The sequence below is a fragment of the Grampus griseus genome, assembly GCF_964374135.1.
Source record: "Grampus griseus genome assembly, chromosome: 3".
NCBI classification, from domain to species: Eukaryota; Metazoa; Chordata; class Mammalia; order Artiodactyla; family Delphinidae; genus Grampus; species Grampus griseus.
The window spans coordinates 115,902,460-115,922,702 of NC_139019.1; the positions used below are offsets into that span (position 1 = coordinate 115,902,460).

At 38.0% G+C, this 20,243-nt stretch overlaps 1 protein-coding gene across 2 annotated transcripts in view; it reads left to right on the forward strand.

Annotated features, from left to right (window-relative positions):
• UBE2D2 (ubiquitin conjugating enzyme E2 D2) overlaps positions 1-19,812 on the forward strand; it is a 59,531-nt gene extending 39,719 nt beyond the window's left edge. Inside the window, exons 2-8 of one of the 2 annotated variants that reach the window (XM_082652038.1) lie at positions 2,599-2,662; positions 8,790-8,821; positions 8,901-8,978; positions 9,063-9,168; positions 16,399-16,492; positions 16,721-16,784; positions 18,143-18,202. In XM_082652038.1, coding sequence (XP_082508164.1) covers positions 2,599-2,662; positions 8,790-8,821; positions 8,901-8,978; positions 9,063-9,168; positions 16,399-16,492; positions 16,721-16,784 — 438 coding nt within the window. In that variant the 3' untranslated portion in view covers positions 18,143-18,202. Of the gene's footprint in view, positions 1-2,598; positions 2,663-8,789; positions 8,822-8,900; positions 8,979-9,062; positions 9,169-16,398; positions 16,493-16,720; positions 16,785-18,142 lie in introns of both variants that reach the window. The other variant, XM_082652039.1, reaches the window with a different exon arrangement.
• The last annotated feature ends 431 nt before the right edge of the window (positions 19,813-20,243 follow it).

Here is a 20,243-nt window from a genome sequence, read left to right on the forward strand (position 1 = left end):
ATTTTTTTCCTTTCAGTTTTATTGACATACTATGTAAGTTTAAGATGTTCAGCATAATGATTTGACTTACATATATCATGAAATGATTACCATGGTAAGTTTAGTGAATATCCATCATCTCACAGATACAAAATAAAAGGTAAAGAAAAAAATTTTTTTCCTTGTAATGAGAACTCCTATGATTTATTCTCTTAACAACTTTCATGTATAACATACAGCAGTGTTGGGACTTCCCTGGTGGTCCAGTGGTAAAGAATCTGTCTTCCAATGCAGGGGATGCTGGTTCGATCCCTGGTTGGGGAACTAAGATCCCACATGCCGAGGGACAACTAAGCCTGTGTGCCGCAACTATTGAGCCCACGTGTTCTGGAACCCACGTGCCACAACTAGAGAGAAAAAACCCGCATGCCACAACTAGAGAGAAGCCCACACTCCACAACAAAGAGCCCGAGCGCTGCAACTAAGACCCGACGCAGCCAAAAATATAAATAAAATAAATAAAATATTTTTTAAAATACAGCAGTGTTAATTATATTTATCATGATGTACATTTACATACCTAGTACTTATTTATCTTATAACTGGAAATTTGTACCTTTTGACTAACTCACCACCTCCCCTCACCTCTGATAAACAAATCTGATCTCTTTTTCTATGAGTTTGTTTGTTTTTGAAGTATAGTTGACCCACAACACTATGTTAGTTTCTGGTGCACAACATAGTGATTTGATATTTCTGTACATTACAAAGTGATCACCATCTGATGGATCTTATATTCACTTAGATAAATGTTAGTCAGAAGTAGATTAACTTTTTGTTTCAAATCAAGCAAGCATTCTTAGTTATAGTGAACTTTATTACAAACATTTGGGAATAGGAACTGTACAGTAGGTTGTTTTTTGTTTATTTTCCTCCTTGAGATGGGCAAGGAATCTCTGTTGTAGAGAAATACAAAATCACCAAATTGAGATACAAAAGAAAGTAAATATTGTTAAATCTTTATCTCAACCCCAGCCCTTTAAAAAACAAAACAGAACTTTATTTCTATACTTTATGCTTTGTCCTCCGAGCTTACAGATAGGATAAAACAGGATAATTGATGTAACCAAATGGCTGGTTGAATAAGTTAACTCAGAAGAAGGGACTTACAGAAATATCTATGTGTTGCAAGTTAAAAAGTTTACTTATGTAACTCATTAATAAGATTTGAGATAGTTTTTATTGAACTTTTAATAGATTTTACTGTTTTTACTGTTCTGGTTTTAACATATAATTAAAACTAGTCCTCCCTCAGAGCTTGTTTTTATCTCAAATACCAAGTCAAGGGGAAAGGGAATATAGTATGATTTCCTGCTTTGTGGTTTTTCAGGCATCCCCACCCAGTAACAAGTCTCAAGTTTGTGGATTCTTATGTTAAAGTAGCTAAGAAGCTGGCATCTGGTTGTGGAGCATTACTACAAGTAGTTCCATCTCTGATTACAAATCTTTATGATGGGTTATGTTCAGCCAGCCTTTGTAATACATCCTTTTTGTTTGTTTGTTTGTTTTTTGTAGTATGCGGGCCTCTCACTGTTGTGGCCTCTCCCATTGCGGAGCACAGGCTCCAGACGCGCGGGCTCAGTAGCCATGGCTCACGGGCCTAGTCGCTGCGCGGCATGTGGGATCTTCCTGGACCGGGGCATGAACCTGTCTCCGCTGCATCAGCAGGCGGACTCTCAACCACTGCGCCACCAGGGAAGCCCTGTAATATATCCTTTTTTAAGTTTTTTCTACTACCTTTGAAACCTTGGTAGTGGATATGAGCTGAAAAAATACCAGTATCTTGTCAGATGGTTCCGTGTAATTTGGAACATTTATGACTTAAAGATGACTTAAAGAGTTTGTCTCAAGTATAACCTAATGGTTTTGAGGTACAAAAACCAGCCTATAGGGACTTCCTCTGGTGGCTCAGTGGGTAAGACTCTGCCTGCCAATGCAGGGGTTACGGGTTCCATCCCTGGTCCGGGAAGATCCCACATGCCATGGAGCAACTAAGCCCGTGTGCCACAAGTACTGAGCCTGCGCTCCAGAGACTGCGTGCCACAACTATTGAAGCCTGCATGCCTAGAGCCCGTGCTCCGCAGCAAGAGAAGCCACCACAGTGAGAAGTCCAGGAACTGCAATGAAGAGTAGCCCCCACTCACTGCAACCAGAGAAAGCCCACGCACAGCAACGAAGACCCACTGCAGCCAAAAAAATAAAATTAAATCTTTAAAAAAAAAAACTGTTGATCTTTTTTGAAAACTAATAAGTTTTTACTTAAAAACAGTTTTTGTGTGGTTCTTTAGTACGATACATGTTTACCTTCCTTATATTTACTACCTACTAAACTCCGAACAAAGCAAAAATGATTACTTGTATAAACATATATTTGCATTCAAGAATCCCAAATAATGAAATCCCAAAGATTTCATTAATCTACCCTTCTCTGACTTTGAAGGAGTGCTCCTAAAAGAGCTTTACTGGTGGGACAGAGAATGTTGGTAACAGTGACAATTTTATTAATGGATAAAAGTTATATTTATGTTGAATACATTTCTTTTTTCTCTCCTTCTTAAGGAATTGAACGACCTGGCGCGGGACCCCCCAGCACAGTGTTCAGCAGGTCCCGTTGGAGATGATAGTAAGTATGTGAAAAGAATGATAGAGTGAAACATAAAACAGCATAAAAATCTGCCTCTGGGGAACTCTGGGACTGATAAATATACATCTCTTAAGGTTATTTTGTGTGAAGAGATAATTATGCAGTAGAGAAGAGGCCGTATTTACCTTTACTTGCCCATGAAAGGTGCAGTTTTATGTGTATCCCATCATCTTCTGTACTGTTATTACATTTTGAACCTCTTCTGCCAGACATTGTCTGTGTAGTTGTCCTGGCTCCTTCTTATCTGTCCTTTGTCCCTTCTGGGTATTTACTTGAGTCAAAATATTCGAGCTTTTACTTACAGCAAGCTACTGTTCTTTCAGTAAGATAATACTAAAGATGATGGGGGGGGTATGTGTGTGTATATGTATATGTGTATGTATGTATGTGGGTCTGTGTCTGTCTTTCTGTTGACTCATACTCGTGAAGACAGCTACAATTTATTTTTAATGTCCAGTTTATCTCCTTAATCCTGTCTAAAATAATCTATTGTACTTACCGTACATGTTGGATAATAATTTTGTTTTTGTTCCACTTTGTCTCAACACAGCTTTTTCCCCTTATACCATCTTTTATCCTTTTTAAAATGGAGGATATTTGACGAGGCTGTGCCTTGTAACACAAAACTAATTCACACACAGAAAATGCAACATTTAGCAAATAGGGAAAAAATGGAATATACTTGGAATATACTTGGAAACATTTGTGTAAGAGAAGTATATAGATTAAGACAAAAAATAAATGAGGTTATATTAGTTTGTGTGTAAATTAATTTTTTCCTTGTTTTTCTTAGATTGCTGTTTTGGTCTCCTAAATCCTTAAGAACCAAAGCAAAGCCCTTGTACAAGGACTGCTTTATAGATAAAACAGATGTTATAAATTATAAGACTAAGTACTTGTGATGAAAAATCCCATTTATGTTATGTTTAGACCTGTCCAGTATGAGTAACTATAGTATTTGATACCAAACAGGACAGGACAAGTACTTAAACACACATTATCTCATTTACGCCTCACAATTCTTTTAGGTCATTGGGATAGAAATTGTAAACTATTTTAGAGAAGAATCTGGTGAGAGGCTTGTGGAGGTTCCGGAAGTGGACTCATTCTCAGGTTTTCTGATTCTACTTTTGTCATTTCACGGTTATCATATAATCCATCTGCATCAGTGTGGTCATTCAATTGAAAGAGTGTTTTTATTTCAGGTAAATTCCTCAAAGTTGAGAGTGGGTGATTTTTAATTAAAAGCGTTTGAAGTCTGGGGATTAGATTTCATTTTTGAAGTTCTGTAGTGTGCTAAAGTAATTTGCCTTTGCTTCTACCATAGTCAGTACTATTACATTCCTTTGTCAGATTGAAAAAATGCTTACCCTGGAGAGTTAAACTCCCCCAAAGCATAAGCAATAAAAGAAAAAGATAAATTAGACTTCATCAAAATTTAAAAATTAGGTGCAACAAATGATACTATTAAGAAAGTGAAAAGACACACAGAATGGGAGAAAAATTTTGTAGGTCATATATATCTAATAAGGCATATTTATCCAAAATATTTTTTAAAAGTCTGTATCTCAGCAATATAAAGATAGATAACCCAATTTTAAAATAGAGGATCTGAATAGCTATTTCTCCAAATAAGATATACAAATGGCCAATAAACACATGGAAAGATGTTCAGCATCATTAATCATCAGGGAAATGCATGTCAGAACCATAATGAGATGTCACTTTACACCCACTAGGATGGCTAGAATCAAAAAGTCAAATAATAACAAATGTTGATGAGGATGTGGAGAAATTTGAACCTTCATACATTGCTGGTAGAATGCAAAATGGTATAGCCAGCTTGGAAGACAGCCTGTTAGTTCCTCAAAAAGTTAAACATAGAGTTACGATATAACCCAGTGAGTTCATTCCTAGGTATGTGTCCAAGAGAAATGAAACGTATATCTGTACAAAAACTCATACATGATTGTTCATAGAAGCTTTATTTATAATAGCCAAAAAGTGAAAACAACCCAAATACCCACCAGCTGATGAAGGGGTAAATAAAATGTGGTGTATCCATACAATGGAATATTATTTGACGATTAACAAGAATGAAATGATATATACTACAACATGGATGAGCATTAAAAACATTATGCTGAAAAGACCTATACTCTGAAAACTATAAGTTGCTGGTGAAAGAAATTGAAGATGACATAGACAGATATTGTTAAAATGACCATACTGCCCAAGGCAGTCTACAGATTCAGTGCTATCCCTATCAAATTACCAATGGCATTTTTCATAGAACTAGAACAAAAAAATTTAAAATTTGTATGGAAACACAGAAGACCTCGAATAGCCAAAACAATCTTGAGAAAGAAGACTGGAGCTAGAGGAATCATGCTTCCTGACTTCAGAATGTATTACAAAGCTACAGTAATCAAAGGGGTATGGTGCAGAAAACAAGAATATAGATCAGTGGAACAGGAAAGCAAAAATCAAGCATATATATCAGTAGAACAGGATAGAAAGCCCAGAAATAAACCTACGCACTTAAGGTCAATTAATCTACAACAAAAGAATCAAGAATATTCAATGGAGAAAAAGATAGTCTCTTCAGTAAGTGGTTCTGGGAAAACTGGACAGCTACATGTAAAAGAATGAAATCAGAACATTTTCTCACACCATATACAAACATAAACTGAAAATAAACACCTAAGTGTAAGACCAGGTACTCTAAAACTCCTAGAGGAAAACACAAGGAGAATACTTTTTGACATAAATTGCAGCAGTATTTTTTTGGCTCCGTCTCCTAGAGTAATGGAAATAAAAATAAAAATAAACAAATAGGACATAATTAAACTTAAAAGCTTTTGCACAGCGAAGGAAACTGTAAACAAAAAAAGAACCTGTGGAATAGGAGAAAATATTTGCAAACAATGCAACCAACAAGGAATTAATTTCCAAAATATACAAACAGCTCATACAGCTTAATAAAAGCTTTTTGACAAAGAACAAACAACCCAATCAAATAATGGGCGGAAGACCTTAAATAGACATTTCTCCAAAGAAGACATACAGGTGGCCAATAGGCACATGGAAAGATGCTCAATATTGCTAGTTATTAGAGAAAGGCAGATCAGAACTACAATGCAGTATCACCTCACACTAGTCAGAATGGCCATTGTCAAAAAATCTACAAACAGTAAACGCTGGAGGTGTAGAGAAAAGGGAACCCTCCTACACTGTTGGTGGGAATGTAATTGGTGCAGCCACTATGGAGAACAATATGGAGGTTCCTTAAAAAACTAAAAGTAGAGTTACCATATGATCCAGCAATCCCACTCCTGGGCATTTATCTGGAGAGAACTAACTTGGAAAAGATAATATGCACCCCAGTGTTCATAGCACTGTTTACAATAGCCAAGACATGGAAACAAATGTGCTCCAGAGGGAGACGTAAGTCATTGATTCCAGTAGGTATTCTTATATTTAACCAGCGTGGCAGAATACTCAATTAAGATTTAAATGGTAGGTCTTGAAATGCTTTTGTTAATTAAATTAATGTGTTTTTTTGTTGTTGTTTTTTTGTTTTGTTTTTTTGCGGTACGCGGGCCTCCCACTGCCGTGGCCCCTCCCGCTGCGGAGCACAGGCTCCGGACACGCAGGCCCAGCAGCCATGGCTCACGGGCCCAGCCGCTCCGCGGCTCGTGGGATCTTCCTGGACCAGGGTGGGAACCCGTGTACCCCGCATCGGCAGGCGGACTCCCATCCACTGCGCCACCAGGGAAGCCCCAAATTAATGTGTTTTTATTTTGTTCTTCTCTGCCTTTTGTTGGTATTGTAGATTCTAGATCATTTTAACAAGAGACATAAATATTGTTGATCTCAGTTGCTACATTAGCAATTTCCTTATTCCTCTCCCCTCTCACTCTTAAAGACAGCCCTGTGTATGTGCTTTTGCTCATTTTTCTGGTGACAGTATTTGACCCTTTATTTATAAAGACGGAAACAAGTTAATAAAGGTTAGCATTTGAGTGTTAATGGGTTTTTATTTAGAACTAATGGTTTATATAAGTTCTACTGGGGAATATTAAACATGATTTACTAACTAAATGGATATGAATTACATATGAAATAGCCTGTTGATGTTGCTTATAAGAGTTCTCAGTAATATAAGATTCTTGCTTAAATATACTAGAATATTTTCAATTTTCCAGAGTGCCAGATATGAAAGAGATTGCATTATTACTTGAAAATATTGATCTTTTCACATCTTCTTCTAGGAAGGGTATCCTTTATGTAATTGTAAATGTTCTAGTTGCCAGCTTGTCTTGTCAGAATTTCTGCTCCAAGCCTTTGGGGTTTCTATGTTGTCTAATTTTTAGTCGATTTTAATCATAAAGCATAAAATGGTCTTTGTTTTCTGTAGAGGAAGAATAGGAAATCACCAAAAATAAATATTTTACCTTCAGCCAAGAATTTGTTCAGGTTTAAATTTTTCCAATAACTTCTTAAGTCTGGCAGTATTTTTAGCAAGAGAAAGATTGATCTTGAAAAGACTCAGAAGAAAAAGTTAGGACTTAGATAGTTTTAAAAATTTTTAACTAAATTTTTTAGCATGTCTCGATATTTGTATATTTTATCATCTAAGTGCTTTAGTTCTCTCTTTTTATTCCTTATCTGATTCTTACAACCTTTAACAAGAGTGCAGGTATAAATATATCTTCCCATTTACAGCCACAAATTTTAAAAATATAGAAGGATTAAATGGAAGAATAAGATTGCTTTAAAACAATTCCCTTGACCTGTAGCTTGGTCATTTTTAATAGTGTTTTCAGCTTTGTCATTGGGATTGTTTACTCTAATTATCAGTGTGTTTTGTTTACTCGAATTGTAAATATATTTATGATTAAAAACAGAATGAGACTTGTTTCTTTAAATAGGACCTTAGGGCTCTTTTAATAGGACCTTTGTTAAAGATACTGGGACTAATCTTAGTGACTCAAAGTGACTTTCTCCTTAGCTGCTTAATCCATAAAAAATTGGTTGGCAGAAGTTATGAGGAATTTTTCTCAGTACTAATGATGGGTAACGTAAAAAGGAGAGCCTCAGCAGTACCTATCCTTTATTTTTAATTCCTAATAAACAGGCTGCTCTTTGTAGATTCAGGCACCAGTGAGGGGCAGGCCAACCATAGGGTCAGTTCTCATGCAGGTGGTCAGAAGGAATTTAAGGATTTGGCCTGATATCCCAGTGGATTTTCGTGCGGTTTTTTAGTCTTCACATTTCCTCTTTGTGTCGAGGGTTAGGTGGTTTGGGTTGCTCATGTATAATCCCAGTGATAGCTTCCCTTAGTTTGCTTAAATCCTAGTGTGAATGTTAAATGCTAAGTAGCTTGCTTAGAAAGTGAAAACTGGCTTTTTGATCTTTGTGTTGTCCTTAGTGGCATTACCTTGGAAATGGAACAAGCACCATTTTTTGCAGTTTGAAGAGAAAATTTCCTTATTAAACAAGTATATAATTTATTGGGATTATCCCAAGTTTGTAATCAAGCTTGGGGCTTTCAGCTGATGTTTTCTTTATTTACTGAGGTACCAGCAATTCTAAACACCTACAGGTGAGAACTCTTGGAAATTTTTTTCTCACTGGAAAAAAGCCAGCATTTCCTAATTTGAGTATTGTCTACTTTAAGTTTACTGTTCTGCTCTATGCCAGTATTATAAAAGGAGTATATTATATATATTTGTGTTGGGGAAATGATATAACACATGAAAGAATTGAATCTTGTGGTTCTTTTTTACCCTTTGAGGTAAGGAAATGCCTGTTTAACAGTGAAATTTTGGACCTTGTCAAGAATTTTGTTTCCCTGACATGAATTTTCAAGATGTTTTAGCCCAAATACTTCTTTGTTGAGCACCTTATCAGTGTTCTATACCATGCTAGTCATTTTTGTTTTCTCTGTTCAGACTCCAACTTAATTTAGATTCCTCATCCTGCTCAGGACTCATCATATTGCTAATAAATGAACTGAGATTACATGGGGAATGATATGTGATTATGGTGTAGGTATACTGTGGATATTGCTTCATGGTGATTTTTTGTTGTTCTTTTTCAGTGTTCCATTGGCAAGCTACAATAATGGGGCCAGTAAGTATTCAGATTAATTTCAGAATAAATAGTTTATGTAATTCACTCATTTTAATCCAACTTTTCTTGTTATCAACAGAATGACAGTCCCTATCAGGGTGGAGTATTTTTCTTGACAATTCATTTCCCAACAGATTACCCCTTCAAACCACCTAAGGTAATTGGGATATGACAATTGTTTTGTATCTACTTTCGACAATACTATTGAAACAGTTTACAAAAAATTTTCCTTTTTTGATAGGTTGCATTTACAACAAGAATTTATCATCCAAATATTAACAGTAATGGCAGCATTTGTCTTGATATTCTACGGTCACAGTGGTCTCCAGCACTAACTATTTCAAAAGGTAATAGAATGAGTATTTGATATCAGTATAAAAATCCTACTGTGTTTTTTGTCTTTTTAAGATTACTTATTCTTGGAAAGATTGCTCGGATTCCTTTTTTAAGAGGAGGTAGCAATCCCCCTTATTCTTTTTTTTCTTTTTAAGTTATTTATTTATTTATGGCTGTGTTGCGTCTTTGTTTCTGTGCGAGGGCTTTCCCTAGTTGTGGTGAGCGGGGGCCACTCTTCATCGCGGTGCGCAGGCCTCTCACTATCACGGCCTCTCTTGTGTGGAGCACAGGCTTCAGACGTGCGGGCTCAGTAGTTGTGGCGAGCGGGCCCAGTTGCTCCGCAGCATGTGGGATCTTCCCAGACCAGGGCGTGAACCCGCATCCCATGCATTGGCAGGCAGACTCCCAACCACTGCGCCACCAGGGAAGCACCCCCCCCCCCCGCCCCTTATTCTTAAAAAGACCTTTAGACCCACTGGAGAGAGCTGGATTTTCAAGCATAGGTATTCCTTGGTGTCGTGACTTCTCTCTGTCCATTGCTCTTGCTATTCAAGCATAGGTTGGAATATGACTACTTGGTATGAATGTTTTTTTAGAGCATAGTAAAAGAAGACAATGTCTCTTCCAACCTTGAGATCCATGAATGGAAAGGATAGATATTGTTCCAGAATAATAAAAAAAACAGCCATTGTAGAGGAATGCTTGTATACTATAAGCATAGATAGTAGTTTCTTGAAGAGCAAAGTATAGGTGAATTCATATTCACATTCTTTAAGGTTTTACCAGCTCTTATCTTTAGGTTTCTGTCAGGAACAGAATCACCCTCTAAGATAATCAATTTAATATAAATTTTTATTTGAGCATCTTAATCTTTGGTATATTGTGTGTGGGGGAGGGTGAAAATGTGTAGAGAAAGTTAGTTACCAACTTAGTGATGGAAGATCCAGTAGTTGTTTCTTTCTTTCTTTACTTACTTAAGTACTTACTTATTTGGCTGCGTTGCGTCTTTGTTGCTGCATGTGGGCTTTCTCTAGTTGTGGCGAGCAGGGGCTACTCTTCGTTGCGGTGCACGGGCCTCTCATTGTGGTGGCTTCTCTTGTTGTGGATCACAGGCTTTAGGTGCGCGGGCTTCAGTAGTTGTGGCACACAGGCTCAGTAGTTGTGGCTTGCGTGCTGTAGAGTGCAGGCTCAGTAGTTGTGGCGCACGAGCTTAGTTGCTCCACAGCACGTGGGATCTTCCCGGACCAGAGATCGAACCCGTGTCCCCTGCATTGGCGGGCAGATTCTTAACCACTGCACCACCAGGGAAGTCACAGGGTCCTTAGTTGTGGTATTCGAACTCTTAGTGGTGGCATGCATGTGGGATCTAGTTCCTAGACCAGGGAGCGAACCCGGGCCCCCTGCGTTGGGTGTGCAGTCTTAACCACTGCGCCATCAGGTAAGTCCCCCTCCAATAGTTCTTTAAAATAAGACCTAGTTATATGAGGAGGTTGGGGATTTTTTTATATTCCTGAACTGAATATTATCTTATTTGTTGATGTGAGATTGTTCAACCCCTCAACATCATACCCAAATGAAATCACAAGTGGATTAAATGTTGTCAAAGTACAGATACTAGAAATAGGCTGCAAGTATGATAATGGGCCAATATGTTTAACAGATATGAAGAACATATATAAATCAGTAAGGAAAAACCTAGATCCCAATGGACAGAAAGGAACAGAGGAAATAAAAATTAAAATAAGTTCCCATTTTTCACCTTTTTAATTAACAAAGATCTTTACAAAAGAAAAATAAATGTTGGTGAACTGCATTGAAATGAGTGCTTATATATGCTACAGATAGAAGTATAGATTTGTATAGTCCAGTCTGCCAGTATGTATTAAGAAATAAGAGATTTAATCATTAATACCCTTTGACCCAGTAATTCTAGGTTCATTCATTTGTACTAAAAAAATAAGACCAACAGTTAAAAAAAGTTCTCTGTGCAAGTACATTTGCAACAGTGTTATTTCTGAAAAATAGAAATTACATATAGACTCAACGGTAGAGGAGAAAATATATTGGTTCTGGAAAATGCATTCAAAAGAGTATTGATCCTTAAAAATATTGTGGGAAATAGGAAAATACAATGTTTGAAAAAAGCAGAAAAGAGATAAAGTGTTACACATTGTAACTTGCGTTGTATAGAAAGTATATTAAATAGCTAGAAAGAAATAGTTTGGGTATTTGGGGATGAAATTTGGTACATAAAAATATTTTTCTTTTCTGTCTACTTAAATTTTATCATTTCTTTAATGCATACATTTAGACAAGAGGCAACGTAGTTTCATGTTAAAGAACATAGATTCTGGATGCAACTGCCTGTATTAGGATCTCAGCTCCACCTCTTATTGGATGAGACTTGAGACAGATTGGCTTCTGCATTCCACAGAGTTTTCATCGGTAGAATAGGGATGATAAAAACTATTTCACTGTTATTATGAAGATTAAAAAAGCAAAAAGTGCATAGTTAACTGGTTCCTTGTAAGCACCCAAATAACTGGGATAAAGGCACTATTGTAAAAAGTATTGGAGGGGACTTCCCTGGTGGCACAGTGGTTAAGAATCTGCCTGCCAATGCAGGGGACACAGGTTTGATCCCTGGTCCGGGAAGATCCCACATGCCGCGGAGCAACTAAGCCTGGGGGCCACAACTACTGAGCCCGTGTGCCTCAACTACTGAAGCCCAAGTGCATAGAACCTGTGCTACACAACAGGAGAAGCCACCTCAATGAAAAGCCCACACACTGCAATGAAGAGTAGCCCCCGCTCACCGCAACTAGAGAAAGCCCACACACTGCAATGAAGACCCAACGCAGCCTAAATAAATAAATAGTTTTAAAAAAAAAATCCATAGTTGACTCGTACCTTGTAAGCACCTAAATAACTGGGATAAAGGTACTATTGTAAAAAGTTTTGGAGGGGACTTCCCTGGTGGTGCAGTGGTTAAGAATCTGCCTGCCAGTGTAGGGGACACGGTTTCACAACCTGGTCCGGGAAGATCCCACTTGCCGCAGAGCAACTAAGCCCGTGCGCCACAACTACTGAGTCTGCACTCTAGAGCCCACGCACCGCAACTACTGAAGCCCATGCGCCTAGAACCTGTGCTCCACCACAAGAGAAGCCACTTCAGTGAGAAGCCTGCACACCACAATGAAGAGTAGCCCCCCCCAAAAAAAAAAGAGTAGCCCCCCACTCGCCGCAACTAGAGAAGGCCTACATGCAGCAACGAAGACCCAACGCAGCCCAAAAAAAGAAAAAAAAAAAAAGTACTGGATAGGAACTTCCCCTGGTGGCGCGGTGGTTAAGAAACTGCCTGCCAATGCAGGGGACATCGGTTCGAGCCCTGGTCTGGGAAGATCCCACATACTGCGGAGCAGCTAAGCCTGTGTGCCACAACTACTGAGCCCGCAGCCTAGAGCCCGTGCTCCACAACAAGAGAAGCCACCGCAGTGAGAAGCCCACACACTGCAACGAAGCATGGCCCCCGCTTGCTGCAACTAGAGAAAGCTCACACGCAGCAGCAAAGACCTAGTGCAGCCAAAAATAAATAAATAATTTTAAAAATTATTGGATATTTGTCATGTTGTAATTACGGTAAGACTTGCATATTCTTAAAAGTTAATTTTTTGAAGGAAACAAAAACTCTGGGGCATTAAATTAAGATTTCTGGGGTCCCAGGCAAAAATACAAACAAAAAATCAGAGGACCACATTTTTCAAAATTGTGACTAAAATAGTTTTCCAGATAAGTGGCCCCTTTTCTTTTTGAAGGCCTCCTTGTAATTCAAGGGCTGCTTGTGAAAGTGTTCATATGCCTATTGTTCTTGGATTTCCTGGCCTGGTTGCTCTTCTTTTACCAAGTAGCTGTAGAGATAGAAATCTAGATATAAATGGGGCCAAGAGAGGTGGGACTCTGTGTGTGTGTGTGTGTGTGTGTGTGTGTCTGTGTGTGTGTGTGTGTCTGTGTGTCTGGCGGGGCGAGGGGGTCTAGATACCTGAAATTGTTACCATAGCTTTTTTTTTTCCCTTTCCCTTCTGTGCCTGGTGTTGATTTTTTCAGTTGTTCTAAATCATAAGAGCTGTTAGTTTATTTGACTTGATATGTTCTGTCTAGATAGCTATCTTTTAAAATACCTGCAGTGCCATTTTGTTGAATTTGGTTATATCAACATACCTAGGTTTAGTGTTTTAAAGAAGGCCTGAATCCTGTATGTGATATAATTATCCCTTTAACATAGTCCGTTTTTTCTTTTTTTTAATTAGTTAATTAATTTTTGGCTGCATTGGGTCTTCGATGCTGCACACGGGCATTTCTCTAGTTGCGGCGAGTGGGGGCTACTCTTCATTGCAGTGTGCGGGCTTCTCATTGAGGTGGCTTCTCTTGTTTCTGAGCATGAGCTCTAGGCACGTGGGCTTCAGTAGTTGCGGCACGCGGGCTCAGTAGTTGTGGCACACGGGCTTAGTTGCTCCACGGCATGTGGGATCTTCCCAGACTAGGGCTCAAACCCTTGTCCCCTGCATTGGCAGGCAGATTCTTAACCACTGTACCACCAGGGAAGTCCCCATAGTCTGTTTTTTTTTTTTTTTTTTTTTTTTTTTGCGGTACGTGGGCCTCTCACTGCTGTGGCCTCTCCCGTTGCGGAGCACAGGCTCCGTACGCGCAGGCTCAGCGGCCATGGCTCACGGGCCGCTCTGCGGCATGTGGGATCTTCCCAGACAGGGGCACGAACCCGTGTCCCCTGCATCAGCAGGCGGACTCGCAACCACTGCGCCACCAGGGAAGCCCCATAGTCTGTTTTTGAGGGCAGTAATCTTGACCCAAAATGCCCTCCACTTTGAGTATATAGGTAAGGGACCTAAATATACAGAAAACTTAAAGGAAGCAGATTAAGTGCATCATAAAGCCACTTGATTATATGTTTTTAGAATTGGAAGTGACTGTGGGTTATGACACTAATGAAAATGGGTATGTACTGATGAGGAATATATATATGTTGGTGAAAATTTAGTTACTTCAGTGAAGAGTCTCTACAAGCTGTAGAAATAGAAGTTATTCTCTTTATAGAGAAAGAAGGTATAGTATATTATAAGCCAAATCAATTTTCTACAAATTCAAGGATCTAAGTAGTGTACTAAGAACTGTTTTACCAGGTCCAGATTACCCACATCCTACCTTCCTTTCCTGGAAAGAAAGAGAGAAAAGTTATTTACTTAAAACTTATCTTTTTAAAATGATACAAATGAACTTATTTACAAAACAGCAACAGACCCACAGACATAGAAGACAAATTTATGGTTGACAAAGGGGAAATGGAGCGGGGAGGGATAAATTAGGAGTTTGGAACTAATAGTTACACACTACTATATATAAAATAGATAAACAAGGACCTACTGTATAGCACAGGAAACTATATTCAGTATCTTGTAATAACCTATAATGCACAACAAGAATCTGAAAAAGAGTATATATGTATATGTATATGTATAACTGAATCACTTTGCTGTATACCTGAAACTAACACAACATTGTAAATCAACTATACTTCAATTTTTTAAAAAAATTTGTCTTGGGCTTCCCTGGTGGCGCAGTGGTTGAGAGTCTGCCTGCCGATGCAGGGGACGCGGGTTCATGCCCCGGTCTGGGAAGATCCCACATGCCGCGGAGCGGCTGGGCCCGTGAGCCATGGCCACTGAGCCTGCGCGTCTGGAACCTGTGCTCCGCGACGGGAGAGGCCACAACGGTGAGAGGCCCCCGTACCGCAAAAAAAAAAAAAAAAAAAATTTGTCTTTTTAAAGTTGCCTTATTGAAATAGTTGGAAGAGTAAATAAAGGGAACTTAACAAATACTAATGGTCGTATGGCTAATTTTAGGTGAAGAATCAGTTGTATTCTTGCCAGCTTGATAGGCCAGATAAGTTTCTTCTTCTATAGTCAGTAATTTCATGAACATTCAAAGATCTATAACTCCTTGTTGTCATTTCCAGGAAATACATGAAATCTTTCCTAATTGCTGTTAGAATGTTCTGTGCTTGAAGAGGGCATCAGGTGATACACCTGACAATGGGAAGAGAAGATATTTTGGGAATGCCATCTGCCATTTGTGGGCAACAGGAATGAAGAGTCAGAAAACATCTTGCCTGATGTTTTTTGTTTTCCATATACTCTTAAGGCAAGGAAATAGCTTTTTTTGTTAACAACTGAATGATAAAGGGCGTGTAAACTTTCCATCTCTCCGAAGCCCCTCATCTCCGTAGAACAGATTTGATAGGAAAAGGAATATTCCTTTTCCTGATGAATTTGATGTTTGGGGAGTAACGTGAGCTCTGAATCATTGTCTCTTGCTACAGAACATTAGAGAGAAATAAGGTAGCTGAGTTCTGGTAACATCAGAATAGAAGGATTGGAATTTATTTCAGTATGTCAGAGACCACTGGATTTAATGTAATTAGTGGCCTTAGCCTCCTCTTTGCTTTCAATAAGGAATACATAAGTTAATGAATTTGAACAGAGGAAATTGTACTGTTGAGATCTGTCTGCTACATTCCAGGTTGTCACTGAGGAAATGGCTTAGATGAGATTCTAAATCATTACTGAAAATAATTTGAGACTTTAGTTTGAGATATGTTGTATCCTCTATAATAAGTGTGGCCAGCCCCATTTGGGAGCAAGTACTGGCCTTTATATTCTTAGACTAAATCGTTTTCAACTAAAAATGAAACAAATCCATTGCATCTGAATATATACTACTTGCCATGGAGAAAGCAGTGATTGTTGGATTTCATAGTTGTCATTTCTTACTAAGAGCATTCAGTAGTGTGGTTGTCTTTGGAATTTTGAAAGCCATTTATCCCTGAACATGGGCTTCTAAAAATTGAACTTCATAAGCTGGGAAAAGTGTTATTGGTCTAGGATTTGGAAGACCTGGATTCTAATTCCACTCTAATTTTACTCACTAACCAGGGACGTGAGGCAAGACACTTCACCAGCCTGGGCCAGCTTCCTCAGGGGTTCAAGCATAGAGAAATCTTAGAATCTTTGTTGATTACTGTTACTGTAAACTTAGGTAGAGCTTACAAAGCTGTTAGGCACTACAATATAAATAGGGTCTTAGAATTTTCTCTTGTGTTGGCATCTCATGTTTCTTTCAACCTTTTTGCTTTTGTTCCTCTACTAATTTGTATGTTTTTTTCATTCTAGTACTTTTGTCCATCTGTTCTCTGTTGTGTGATCCCAATCCAGATGATCCTTTAGTGCCTGAGATTGCTCGGATCTACAAAACAGATAGAGAAAAGTAAGTATGGTCTCCAGACAGCAGAGTATCTGTGGTAGGGTGGAGATGTTTTTGTCTAAGGGCTGAGTATCTGTCAGATACTTAAAATGAAGTCCTAATACACTCACCTGGGGACAGGAAAGAGGAGTATTTGCATCGAGTATCATCATAAGTAAATGATTTTATATCTGATTGTTTCATGACTCCTACTGCCTAGAAAAACTTTTTCTATAGTATATTTTCCAACAGCTTTAGGTCTTCTGCTTGGCTTTTGACGTGTAAAGATTTTGCATCAAGAGCCCATTTGTCTTAGGTAGGTATTTATAAATTAATGGGAAAGAGAATTGATTTTCTACCATTTGGAATAGTGTAAAAAAGAAAGTGAATAAATGTTACAAGACATTGATTATTAATAAATGTTATTAGCCCCAAGTTTCCTTTAAAACAAAACTTGTAGAATTTACATATTTTAGAATTGTATTGTGAATTATTGAAGAGTGGTCAGGATATCACAAGAGATAATAACTGAAAGTGTTGAAATTTTTGTTTGTTTGTTTTGTGTATTATTCAATTAGAGTGTGAAGGAAATAGTTGGGAGGTAGTGGATAATTTTCTAAAGTTAAAATATCAAAGATTAAACAATTAATTGAATTATTGGTTAGAGAGGCATATAAATAGGATATTTTAAAACGGAGCTGCATTGAGAATGGGGAATTCTAACAGCAATTGGTTCTTAGTTTAGTTTTTTTCTGTATTTAGGTCTGAATAGTATCTATAACTATGTATTCTTGGCTGCATTCAAAATAAAATTAGATCATGCTTTTTTCTATTTGTGAATTTACTTAGAAATACTTTTTTTTTTTTTTTTTTTTTTTTTTTTTCGGTACGCGGGCCTCTCACTGTTGTGGCCTCTGCCGTTGCGGAGCGCAGGCTCAGTGGCCATGGCTCACGGGCTCAGCCGCTCCGCGGCATGTGGGATCTTCCCGGACCAGGGCACGAACCCGTGTCCCCTGCATTGGCAGGCAGACTCTCAACCACTGCGCCACCAGGGAAGCCCATAAATACATTTTTTGATTAGAGAACCATTTTGTCCCATGTTTAGAATTATGGGCATTTTTCCCAAGTCATTGTGGCGGTAATGGTCAGCAGAACTTTTTTGATCAAAGAATTAAAGATCCTTTTGCCCTGCTTATTTTACTACTAGAATGTTCTTCTGGAGCAATAAACCCATTCATTTTAGCAACCAAATTGTTAAAATAAGTCCTGCCAGAACTGGTTGTTTTATTGATGCAGGGGAAAGTATTATGTCAATTTAATCATTATTATATGATTTCAAGCACCATATAATATAGAATTATATTGTTCCAAGAACTCCAAATAAGTCAAACAAGGGTTGAAGATTGTCTGTTAGAAATACGTCGATCAAGTATAGACTGAGGATATGCCAGCAAGTGCTAAAATTTAATTAGAATCCTGTATTAGTAGCATTTATAGGATATTTCCCACTGTCATTGAATAAATGCTTATTAAAAATTTGGAGTAGGAAGATGGCTTAGCTTGAATATACTATAAGTTATTCCCTTCAAGTTACTGCATTCGATAATGAATGAACTCTTGCTTTCTAACTGACTCCTCACCTGTGTTAAGCTAAGCTTCTCTTTGTGTGTACAGGTACAACAGAATAGCTCGGGAATGGACTCAGAAGTATGCGATGTAATTAAAGAAATTATTGGATAACCTCTACAAATAAAGATAGGGGAACTCTGAAAGAGAAAGTCCTTTTGATTTCCATTTGACTGCTTTCTATGAGCCCACGCCTCATCTTCCCCTGTGCACATGTTTACCTGATACAGCAGTGCTGCGTGTTGTACATACTTGGAACAACAAACTAGAAATACTGTACTTCTGTACCAACATTGCCTCCTAGCAGAGAAGTGTGTGTGTGACAAGCCAGTTCTCCAGGCATAACCTAGGTGTGAGACTAAAAGCTTTCCTTATTGACTTAAATTTGGATAACGGCAGAGTGAGGGGTGGTGGGTATGTTGTGTGCTTGGATGGGGAAGGAAAGCTCCACTGACCTGTAGGAGATTGTTTTTTAAGTGAAATCCCATTAAACTCAAAACAGTTATGAAAAGCAAGGCCAAGAACATGAAGCTGTTTCTGTATTCGTTTTATTCCGAAGGACTTAACGTCTTAGGTGAAAGTTATGACCAATCAGATTAAACTCTACCTACATCCTGTATTTTAAGGTCTAAGTTTAACTGGTCAACATTTAAATGGATTGGAGCTATTAGTAAGTAAAGTGTGATGGGCTTTGTTTCCAACTCTTTTACATCTCTCCACCCTTCAACCTTCGTCCTTCAGCCCCTCTTTCTCTCTTCCATATTCTTTGGTTTGTATGTGGTTTCTCAGTTAATACATAGCTAATAGCTCTTATTTTTCTTATGTTTTTAACTGCTTAGGTCTATCTGGATGTAAGGGTGAAAATTCATTCGATGGAAATACTTGTGTATATTTAAAGACCCAATTGCTCCTCTGGAGCCTGTACGTTCAAGAATGATTAATCTGTGTAATAAACTGATTACTACAGTCATTACATATAATTTTGTGTGAATAGGCTTTTTGATTTTAAGAATTTTGTCTAGCTGAGATTAGTGGTGGATTTTTTCCCACCCCTAAAATGTTTTCATTTATACTGGTTGCATTTCAAAATCATGAAACAATTCAGTTTACATAGTAAAAAGGATATCTTGAAAGTAATTTTACTGAACAAGATAAACGCATAAGCTTAAAAGAATTTTCATGAAATTTATATGTGCAGTATTCCAGGAACATGACTGTTAAACTAAATAAGAAATTTGCTTTATTATTGAAACTAAGCTGCATTTCACTGAAACCTTGTGACATTCCTTTGGTACATAGGACATAAAACAAAGGCATTGCTATTTGGTAAGTTCAGCTTCTGTGATTGTGATTGTAAAAACAACATTGACCAAACCTGGGAAACATGAGCACAATCTTGTATTGGAGAGTCTACATAATTACTTTGCACTAACATTGCAGGATGTTCATCCAATTTTAAATTGTACTGTATGTGGCTTTTTGGTCTTCCCTTGACGCTAGTAAAATGTAGTTTGAAACTTGTAAACAGCTGTGTTTGCCAGAAACATCGTTCCTGTGAACTAGGCAAGTTACTTTTTTTCCCCCTACTTCTCCTAATCTAATTGTAAACCAGGCCAGCCTGAAAGCAATGGCTGATGCTCTCTAGCCGTCAGGTTCTTTCAAATGCATCTTTACACTCTTGCACAAAAATTGAGGAATAAATGTCCACTGCTTTTGGTTTTAAACTTGTTTAACTTGTCTTATCTCTCAGTGTCACTATTCCATCTCAGAACTAAGGTGTGATACCTGAAACCTTTAAAGTGCTTCATTTTAGCTGCTGGCTACTTATTATTAGCATTTCTAGCATCCTTGACCTTGCAAAGAAGTTTGACTATTAATAGTTGTGGGTAAAGGAGTTAGAATTGAGCTCTAACCTAAAATTACCCTCATTCTCAGTATCATGGGTAAGTGGGAATTCAGTTTTTGACTGTTGACCATGGGTTAGTTGCACAGATCCTGAAAGCCCCATTCTTTGTCATCTTAAACAGCAGCCAGCTTATTACCATTTATTAGGTCATAATGTAGATATTTTCACAAGAGTACTTTTAAGTAAAAGTCATCCTGGTGTTCATGAAACATTTGGCTTTTGAATGCAGTTTGGTCTTGCTCA